The sequence below is a fragment of the Rhineura floridana genome, chromosome 11 (assembly GCF_030035675.1).
Source record: "Rhineura floridana isolate rRhiFlo1 chromosome 11, rRhiFlo1.hap2, whole genome shotgun sequence".
Classification (NCBI taxonomy): domain Eukaryota; kingdom Metazoa; phylum Chordata; class Lepidosauria; order Squamata; family Rhineuridae; genus Rhineura; species Rhineura floridana.
In genome coordinates, this window is record NC_084490.1 from 35,606,036 (window position 1) to 35,616,836 (window position 10,801).

General features: G+C 42.0%; 1 protein-coding gene and 1 pseudogene across 1 annotated transcript; both read left to right on the forward strand.

Annotated features, from left to right (window-relative positions):
- Positions 1-954: 954 nt before the first annotated feature.
- Positions 955-1,914, forward strand: LOC133367927 (olfactory receptor 13G1-like). The gene has a single exon (XM_061592014.1). It carries the CDS (start codon positions 955-957, stop codon positions 1,912-1,914), a length of 960 nt encoding a protein of 319 aa, XP_061447998.1.
- A 3,597-nt stretch (positions 1,915-5,511) lies between these two features.
- LOC133367928 (olfactory receptor 13G1-like) lies at positions 5,512-9,699 on the forward strand (annotated as a pseudogene).
- The last annotated feature ends 1,102 nt before the right edge of the window (positions 9,700-10,801 follow it).

Here is a 10,801-nt window from a genome sequence, read left to right on the forward strand (position 1 = left end):
GTGATTTATTTTCAACCCCTCTGTATTTGAGGTGAGCATGTTGCTGTTGTTGCTATAATATATTTCACTAGTATAACTTAAAAAACTACTTTAACCAGATAGCACAGTGAAACGAGCCTGTTTACAGAGAAATGATGTAAGATATCACCTCAAACAGTGCAATCCTATGCATGTTTTCTTTGAAACAAATCCCACCATAATAAATGAAGCTCACTCCATAGCAACCTACTGCAAATGATTATGCACAATGAGCTAGTCCTTGAAGGATTTATATCCATATACACATTTAGATGATCCTTTGCCTGATCAGCATTCCCTGAGCAGTTTGATATACCTACATGTGCAAGTGCTCTTTTGTTAGTTTGCTTTTAAATCACACACATACCATTATGTTTTCAGTCAGATATAGTGAATTATTCAGCTCATAGAGAAGCACTCTGAACTCAGAGACTTTCTAAACTGGAAAAAGTCAGTATGTCTCAACAAATGCTCACATTCACCTACATATGATGTAAACCAGGTTAATATTAGATCATTTCCTTAAACCGTTTGTGGCACTCATCCTCATCAACTAACAGCAAATGTAAGAAAAGATGGATCATGGTGCTCTTTTGACAAGTTCTGGGTCCCTGCTGAAATCGGAACCCCTACATGTCTTTTCTTGGGGGGAAATAGGTCTGAGTGTCTTGCGCATGTTTGATGTCAATGGGACTTATTTCTAATTAACTGTGCATGGAATGGTATCTCAGGGTCAACATTTTCTGATATTTCAGACTGGTTTCCAATAACCTTGCAAATGACTGGGGAAGACAAACAGATGCCAATTTTGTCCATTTGCACAGAAAGACAGTAAGGATGAGAAGGGAAGAGAGTGAACGAAAGAGGGAGGTATGAACTATATATGAAATATGATAATTAAACTTATAATACAATTTATCTGTTTAGGACACTGGCATGAAATATATTGAAATAAAGAACCAGTCTGCTGCTATGGAGTTTACACTGGCTGGTCTCACTAGCTCTGCAGAATTACAGACACTTCTCTTTGGGATATTCACGCTCATCTATGCTACTGCTTTATCTGGTAACTTCCTCCTCATCTTTACCATATGTACTTGCAGAAAACTCCACACTCCCATGTACTTCCTGCTCATCAATTTGTCCTTAGTGAATGTGTTTTCCATCTCAGTTACAACTCCAAAATTGCTCCAGACTCTTTGGACCCACAGAAACACCATCTCTTTTTATGGCTGCATTACACAGGTGTTTCTCTTCATATGGTGTTTGGCAACAGAACTTTTTCTCCTCTCATTTATGGCTTTTGACCGTTATGCTGCTATCTGTCATCCTTTGCAGTACACAGTCATCATGAGGAAGGAAATGTGTGTTGGCACAGCCAGTGGAGTCTGGTTTGCTGGGATGGTCAATTCTGCTGTTCATGCTGGACTTATGCTGAAGCTTTCCTTCTGCAACTCTAACATAGTCAACCATTTCTTCTGTGATATACCCCCACTTTTACAGCTTTCATGCTCTGACACCAGCCTGAATGAGATGATGACTTTTGTGGCAGATGTGTTCTTTGGGATTTTTAGCTGTGGGTTGACACTAACTTCTTACTCCTTTATCCTGAGAGCTATCTTCAGAATCCGTTCCACTGAAGGGAAGAAGAAAGCTTTCTCCACATGTTCCTCCCATCTCATTGTAATCAGTTTACTCTTCTCTTCAGTCATTTACACATATACAGGCAAAAGGGCCAGCTCAGACTACTCACAAGACAAATTTGTTTCTCTCCTTTATTCAGTGGTAACCCCAGTTGTTAATCCACTCATATATTCTCTGAGAAACAAAGAAGTAAGAGAGGCACTCAAGACAATTACTGGAAGAGTCAGGCTGCTCCGGAGACCTCAAGTCTGATCTGCAACATCACTGCTGCTTTTCTTGTTATGGGGTGGAGTTGAACAGGAGTAAAGTTGGCAGAAGTAAACTGTTGGATTGTTCATGTGCACCAAAATTTGTTCCATATGATTGGGAATCAATTGCGGAACATAAAATCCAGGCTTTCTTAAATCTGCATGCATAATAGCTTTTCATTGAAAATACACCCAAGTGGATCCTAAAATATTCCTTTTCGTTACTGGCTTGTATTTTGAAGTGAAAACTATGTGACTCAATAGACACAGGGGTTTTTCATAAGTAATGTTGTGGTTGCCACAAAGAGGTATTTCCTGAATGTATGCTATATCTAAGCCCCCTGACTAGGTTTATCATGTTCTTTCTCAAGCCTAGGGCCTATAAATGCTCTGAGGCATGAAGTTACCATATTTCCAATATCATCCCTTCCATTCTCATCATCAATCTTGCTGGTTTCAGGCAGTAGATGGTGGAGAAGCCTGAGTGGATGACAGGAAAACAAGTGGAGACGGTTGCATTCATAAGCTGTCATTGCCCTGAGATGTGACAGATCTCTTTATTTTTTTTCCCTCTCATCATGGGCACAAATATATGTAGTGCTCCCAAATGCCAGATTCTGATAATTGCTGCTATTAAACTTCCACCTTCTATTTTCTTGTACTCCATATAAAGAATGCAACCTTGGTACATGTCAAGAGTCACCAATGTTGCAGCTGGAGGCACACATGCACATACAGAGGCTTTCCTTGGCATCCACAGAGTCCCCTCCCCCTGCTGAGCTTAGGCTTCAAAGAAGCATTCTATCATAGCCAATAAAACAGAATGCACTGTGTGCTTGATTGCAGTGTGTGTGTGATGCACATGACAGTTTCTCCAGTTTGCAAATGTGTCCATGGACCGTAAAAGATTGGCACTCCCTGCTACATGATGAGGGAGGGCAGCCCCACATCATATATTGAAAGCACATGACTTTCCTCAAAAAGCATGGAAACCGTAGTTTGGTGAGTGCTGGGAATTTGTAGCTCTGTGAGCTGAAAATCACAGTTCCTAAGGTACTTTGGGGGAAGCCATGTGCTTTCAATGTGTGTAGGATGTGCTTTAAATGCATGGTGTGGATCAAAGCAGAGAGGGAGGGAAAGGGATGGAGTCAGAAATTGAAGGAGGGAGATAGATGAATCAACTAAATATAAATCTTGAAAACTTATTCAGAAACATACTATTTATCCATCTAGTTCAGTAGATTAAGCACACTGAAATAAAGAACAGGTCAGACATATTTCTGCTGATTTCTGCTTAACTGTAGACACTTCTCTTTCCATTCTCAGTATTAACATATGCTACAGCACTGGCAGAAAACGTCCTCCTCATCTTTGCCATATGTAGTTCCAGAAAACTCACATGTACTGCCTGCTTATCAACTTGTCTTTGGTGAATGCATTCTCCATCTCAGTTTCAACTTCTAGGTTCCTCCAGACTCTTTGGACCCATATGGATGGGTTCACTCTTTTTATGGATGGATCACTCAAGTATATTTGTTCATACGGCTAATGGCAACAGAACATCTATTTTCACATATATGGCTTTTGACTGCTATGCTGCTATCTTGTCATCCTTTGCCGTACACAAACATCATGATAAAAGAAGTGTGTGTTAGCTTTGCCACTGAAATGTAGGTGGTAGGAATGGTCAGTTCTGCAGTTCAGACTGGACTTGTGCTGCAACTGTCCTTCTGCAATTCTAAAATGATCAGTCAGTTCATCTGTGATCTTCCCCCACTTTTCAAACTCTCATGCTCTGACCTCAGCTTGAAAGAGGCTACGCTACTTGTGGAATTGTTGTAATTCATAGGCTAACTTAGAAATAAAACAAGAGAGCAATTCAGAGTTCAGTTGGGAAAAAGTGGATCAGTGGATCCATAGGTGCATTGCAAGCCCTGCAGGCTCACGCTGGCTAAGGCATAAGCTGGGAACCATTCCATCTTGCTAGACTGGCTGAAGGGTCCAAAAATCAGGGCTCTTGGAGGGTCTGCAGAGCTTCAGTTCCAGTGGATCCAAAGCTGCCAGCACTCTATCCCTGCAATAGGAAAATACCCAGTTTCAGAGCTTTCTGCCTTACCTTGCTAGTGCAGGAACTTCCAGTGGTAGCTGTTTGCTTGCCTAGGCTCCTCTCTGGTGCCGGTTAGTGAAGGGATGAACCAGTCATGACCTCCCTCTAGCCATCATCATTGGGAGGTTAGTATTATGCTCCAAGTCTTTCAAATATGTAAGCTGTAGGCTTTCATCTTACACATACAATATAATGCTACAATTGCAAAAACAACTGAGGAAGCCATTCACCAAACTATTGTAAACTGCTTAGAGGATTTGAAAATGAATCATACAAATCTCATCAAATATAATAAAATGAAAAATAAAAATAAATGCTTTTGCTTCCTCAAAGTGCAGACTATGGTTATTGGTTTGACAATTCACAAATTTATTATTATTATTCATAAATTAAACTGCATTTATTTATTTATTTCCTCCTGGATAAATATTCCTACTGAAGGAACTGAGGGCGGCAACTTTGTGGTATTGTTGAAATAAAACCCCAACCAAATTATGGCTGCATTATCTCACAATTACAATAATTTTCTTTTGAGAGCATAGTGTTTTGTTTTGGGGAGCTTCCCAGTGCTCTACCTTGACGTTTGTTGTTAGTAGATTCACTTTGAAAACCTATCATGAGACTTTGGAGCTAGAACAGTGAGTAGAGTTGTGATCCAGACAATCTTAAGCACTTTTTAGATTCTTTTGACTCCACTGAGAGGATTAATTATGCCTTAAATCTGAAAGTTGAATGTATGAATGTTGAGTGGTCTAAGCACTGCCTCCTGTTAATAGGCAGGGACCACCACCTCTTGCAATAAGGTATTAATCACCTCCCTTGCCCAACTCACTGTTCCCTCTCTGCTAATTTTTATCAGCCATGAGGGGCAAGGGACAGGGTCCCACATGGTTGCCCAGACCAAACCAAGCACGTTCACATCCTTGAGCCCTACTAACTGAAACAGATCCAACACAACATGGCAAGACAGTGTTCTGGATACCCCTTGAGACTCATACACTGCAGCTGTGGAGATAATGGCCTGGCAGACACCAGACATTTTACCCTCAAAATCCTTTGCAAACAAGTCACATCAAACACTATTGGTTCCACCAGTTCCTGTGGGCCAGTGTCAGACCTCATACAACCCAGAAAAGCTCTGCTGGATGGCATAATGAGGCTGTAATGGAGGCAGTGAAGTATACCTTCTTTGCCACCCTGATTGCCACTGAGTAGGCCCGATAATGAGCACTCACCAGTGTTCGATTGTATTCTTCTGGGGTTTTTCTCCACTTCCATTCTGAGTCATTTCCTTGAGCGGGGAGGTCCAACAAATCCGTCACTGAACAGACAGAAATATTTTTTTAAATGTCGTGACATCTCTTACATTCAATGTTTCTCAGCTCTTAAATCCTCACCTTTGCTCTTTTGATTTTGTGGCTTGTGTTCATACAGTTTGTATATCCTTTAATAGTTGGTTGACCATAATAAAAATGTTGTTCTTGCTTTGTAGGAATGCCGAATAAGCTGCTTTTATGCTCTGGTTCTACCTTTGTAAAGAAAGCAAGTAATGCAAAAACACAATAAGTATCTAGTGGTCTCGCATTTTTAGCAAACTAAACCAAGTAGCACTAATGATGCATTTTTTTCTTATCCACTGAGTGGAGAGTGGAATAACACGTATCAGTGCTAAGCAGTGAATACACACAAGAAATAACACACAAGAAGGTTAATAACATACAGTAATGAAGCTCAGTATTTAATTTCATCATTATCCTCAGCCTGAATGATGGAGAATATTTTATATGCAAACAATAAGCAAAACATATTATTTTATAAAGCTAACAAGGTTTATAATATTTTATTAGTTTTATTGTTTTTCTTTAGGGTCATTACAAGTAAGATATGTAAGTTGCAATATCTCTGTGAAAATGTGGATACCAGTTTATGCATTTTTGTTGAAGAATGATATATTATCTGTTTTTATCATAGTTATGTTTGGATGGCTTGCATATTATGTGCTGACCATTCCTAATGCAGTTATGGAACGTAAAATGGTTTGCAGTTGAGGGACGAAATAAAACACAGAGACATCAGCTTGGGTTGAACAAGGGCCACTTTATTAAATTACAGCAAACAAAACCCAATTCAAAGTGACCTGCATAGGGAAGCCTAGGTGCAGGAACTGTCTATGAGCAAGTAGCTTGCCATAGAGCTCTCGGGTGACCAGCCGCTGCTGGGGCAAGGGCAAGTCCATGTGCTCACCCCTTACACCAGCCACATCCAGTAGTGAGTAGGGGGCCTTCGTACATCATCCCCACCCAGGGCCAGATAACCCTGGGGTAGATGAGATAAGTTGGCCCCAGAGGCAGCCCATATCCTGCCCTCGAGCCAGAAAAGCCCTGACAGGCAGGCCTCCGGAACCGCCAATCACCTCCAAAGGTGCCTAAGGGGACAACCTAGCTGTCCTTACCCATTTCCCCTCCCGCACCTTCCTGCACCAGTGCTAGAATGAGCTGCCCAGTACGGCATTAACCTTTAAATATGTCAGATTAGGCAAAATAGCCTAATCACAATGTCCCCTAACCCAATCCCCTCCCACTTCCATAGTGTGGAGCAGGCAAAAAACGTGCCCGCCAAAAAGGATGGGCAGGATAAAAATTCCTACTCTGCCCCAAAGCGACCCCTAGATACACCACAAAAGAGGGAGGGCGGGGTGGGCGTCATGCTGCAAAGAAGAAGGTAGGAGGGGAGTCTGGACTTAAATAGTCCCAGAAGCCCCTCCCCTCCACGCTGCATGTCATGCATGCACAATTGGCACGACATGTGACTTTGCCCCATACCAAGATGGAGGCGGCAGCTTTGCCCCCACCTGCAACCATGCCCCGCTCGTCAGCTGCGTGGCTAGCTGGGCATCATATATCTCAGATTTAATATCAGTAAAAATCCACAGGCCTTGGCTGCCCCTCATGATCAACATACAATTCAATGAACAGGTAGGCTAGGATGGTAAGACAGGTTTCTTTATCTTCATCCCGCAGTCACTTGTGTAACCAAAAAGCCTTTCAAGATGGTCATGGGCTCTAAGGGGAAACATCCAAGTTCGACTTTGAGGGATTTCCCCCCTGCTAGCATCCCCCCTCTCATAGAGTTCAGGAGGATCCCCTGATCCTCCTGGGATGCAGGAGTCTGTAGAGGTCAGACCAATAACGCTCTCTTCCATGAAGTTCCTTAAATTAACTTTTTTAGGATCCAAGCCATAAAGTGTTGGTACTCAGAAGAGGTATTGATGGTAGATGGGCACACATAGCATTCATCTTTCTACTATGACTGTGTGTTATTTAGTTTCTATGACAGTGACCAGAGAATTATCTATCTGTCTGTCTGTCTGTCTGTCTGTCTGTCTAAAGTGTCTCTTTTTAGTGCTGTGATAGCATTATCCCTGATCCAGTCAGGATTGCTTAATAAATGTTGTGTATGTATGGGGAGGGGGAGAGAGCAGAGCCTCTTTGATCTGTTTTACTAAAATAGTCTCAACGTTGTGGTAGACACTATAGCAACATTTAAAGACACCAATTGCTTGGGCGGGATGCAAATGTAAGATAGTTGCATTTACTTCCCATTCAAATCAATGGGACAAATTAGGGATGACTATTTTTCACAATGATTGCAGTGAGACCAACCCTTTGCTACCAGCTTATAATATACAAATTACTGCAGCTGTAATGGTTGAAATGACTTGACTATTGCTGGAGCATCTCCTGGTAAGTTTGTGCATTTTCCAGAGTACAGATTGAAATGCTGCTACAAACACAAAATTTAATATATTGCCAACTAATCCAAAGCAAGGCTGTACTGGCCAGGAATCTGCTGTATCCCGAGGTAGTCTCGGGGCCAGTGTGTAATGCCATCAACCCCAATCAAGGCCTGACTATTCTACCCACACTTCTACTTTGGATGCCAACAATTGCCAAAATGCAGAGGTGGTGGTGTCTCTGCCACACTGTACAGCCCTCCCAAGAGGGGGTGTCCAACTGGATTGTACTCTTGAGGGATTTTTTAAAAGAAGGAGACAATGATAACCATTTTGTTAACAGTTCCATCTAAACTCTTCTCACTATTATTAATCACTGTATTTTGGAATCAAAAATTCCTAGAATCATGTTGAGATCTACACAGAAAAACAAAACAAAAACAAACATGGTGTCTTGGTAGTGTCAGTATTAACCATTATTATTCAGCAGCTTGTTGACTGAAATGACCCAGTAGCCTCAAAGTGCCGATTCAGATTAAGAGTAAATAAAAGTCCCAAGATCAGATGTTGTTGGACCCTTGCCATTGACCACACCAGCTGGAGCAGCTGATGGGACAAGATCTGGAGGGCCACAGTTTCCCTGTCCTTGCATTAAATGAATGAATATGGAAGTTAGAAATAATACAATTAGGGATGTGGTATTGCAAATATGGGCTAATATTTAACCATCTCTAGCCACTGGAATCTCTCCATTAATGTCTTTTTTCTTTGAATTTTCAAAAAGTTAGAATATACTAAGTGACTGTAATGTGTGGAAGACAAAGGGTGTATAAAGAACATATTACATTTTGCTACATTTAATGTTATGTTTATTATTGTTGTTACTACTGGGAGAAATATTAGGGCTCCTACTGGGAGAAAGGACGGGATATAAATCTAATAATTAATTAAATAAATATTACTATTACCATCATTATTAGGACATTGGCATCAGAGATATTGAAATAAAGAACCAGTCTACTATGATGGAGTTTACACTGGCCGGTCTCACTAGCTCTGCAGATTTACAGACACTTCTCTTTGGGATATTCACACTCATCTATGCTACTGCTTTAGCTGCTAACTTCCTCCTCATCTTTACCATATGTACTTGCAAGAAGCTCCACACTCCCATGTACTTCCTCCTCACCAATTTGTCCTTAGCGAATGTGTTTTCCATCTCAGTTACAACTCCAAAATTCCTCCAGACCCTTTGGACCCACAGAAATACCATCTCTTTTTATGGCTGCATTACACAGGTGTATCTCTTCATATGGTGTTTGGCAACAGAGCTTTTTCGCCTCTCATTTATGGCTTTTGACCGTTATGCTGCCATTTGCCATCCTTTGTAGTACACAGTCATCATGAGGAGGGAAGTGTGCGTTGGCATAGCCAGTGGAGTGTGGGTTGCTGGGATGGCCAATTCTGCTGTTCATGCTGGACTTATGCTGAAGCTTTCCTTCTGCAACTCTAACATAGTCAACCATTTCTTCTGTGATGTACCACCACTTTTACAGCTTTCATGCTCTGACACCACTTTGAATGAGATGATGGCTTTTGTGGCAGATGTGATCTTTGGGATTTGTAGCTGTGGGTTGACCCTAACATCTTACTTCTTTATCCTGAGAGCTATCTTCAGGATCCGTTCTACTGAAGGGAAGAAGAAAGCTTTCTCCACATGTTCCTCCCATCTCATTATAATCAGTTTTTTCTTCTCTTCCATCATTTACACATATATAAGGCCCAGCTCAAACTACTCTCTAGAGAAAGACAAATTTGTTTCTCTCCTTTATTCAGTGGTAACCCCAGTTGTTAATCCACTCATATATTCTCTGAGAAACAAAGAAGTAAAAGAGGCACTCAAGACAATTATTGGAAGAGGCAAGCTGCTCCGGAGACCTCAAGTCTGATCTGCAAAGATTTTCTATGACAACACTGCTGCCACTTTTGTTAGAGGGAGGAGTTGAACAGGGGAAAAGTTGGCAGAAGTAGACTGTTGGATTGTTCATGTGCACGAAAATATGTTCCATATGATTGGGAATCAATTGTGGAACATAAAATCCAGACTTTCTTAGATCTGTATGCATAATGCCTTTTCACTGAAAATACATCCAAGTGGATCCTCATATATTCCTCTTCATTACTGGCTGGTATTTTGAAGTGAAAACTGAATGACTCAATAGACCCAGCTGCCAGAGTGGTTTAACAATCAGCACCACTGCTGGAAATTGTAGCTCTGTGAGGGGAATAAGGCATCTCCTAGCAACTCGCAGCACCTTTGACATACACTTCCCAGGATTCTTTGGGGGAAGCCATGACTGTCTAAAGTGAAATAAAGGTCTGGTGTGGATGTGGCCAGTGACTACACTTGTCTGCTGTAGAATAAAAAGGTGGGGAAGACTCTGAAAAACAATGATGTTATTCATAATGTTTTCCTTTTGGAAGGGAAATAGGTTTTCCTTCTGCCACCTGCCAACCCACCTAATCTCTTCCCCCCGATCTCTCCTCCTTCTTCCCTATCCCTACCCTTCCTATCCTTCTCTCCCCCTTCCCCCTCTCTGCCCCTGCCCCCAAGTCAGTTTCACCTATCCTAAGCATGATTGCACCGGAGAAAATCCCTTTGAACTCAAAAAGTATGCAAATGATCAAATCTGTATTTCCCTCCTCCCCGTCCCTCCTATACCCTTCCTCTTGCCCCTCCCCTCCCATTTTCCTTGCCCCTCCCCTCCCCTCCCCTCCCCTCTCCTCCCTCTCCTTCCCTCTTCTCTCCCCTCCCCCACTTTTGCAACTCCCTCATGGTCAGTTTTACCTATCCTTAGTATAATTGCACATGGGTAAATCCCACTGAACTCAATAAGCATGCAAATGATCAAACCTAACCTTCCTTTCACCCATCCCCTCCCTCCTGCTCCTCCCCTTCCTTTTTCCCTGCTGCCCCATCAGTTCCTCCCCTTTCATTCCTCTCCCCTCTCCTCGTGCTTCCTGCTTCCGTCTCCCCTCCCCTCCCCCCTT

Excerpts from the sequence above, each read along its gene's own strand:
- LOC133367927 (XM_061592014.1), top strand. The coding sequence starts at position 955 with ATGAAATATATTGAAATAAAGAACCAGTCTGCTGCTATGGAGTTTACA.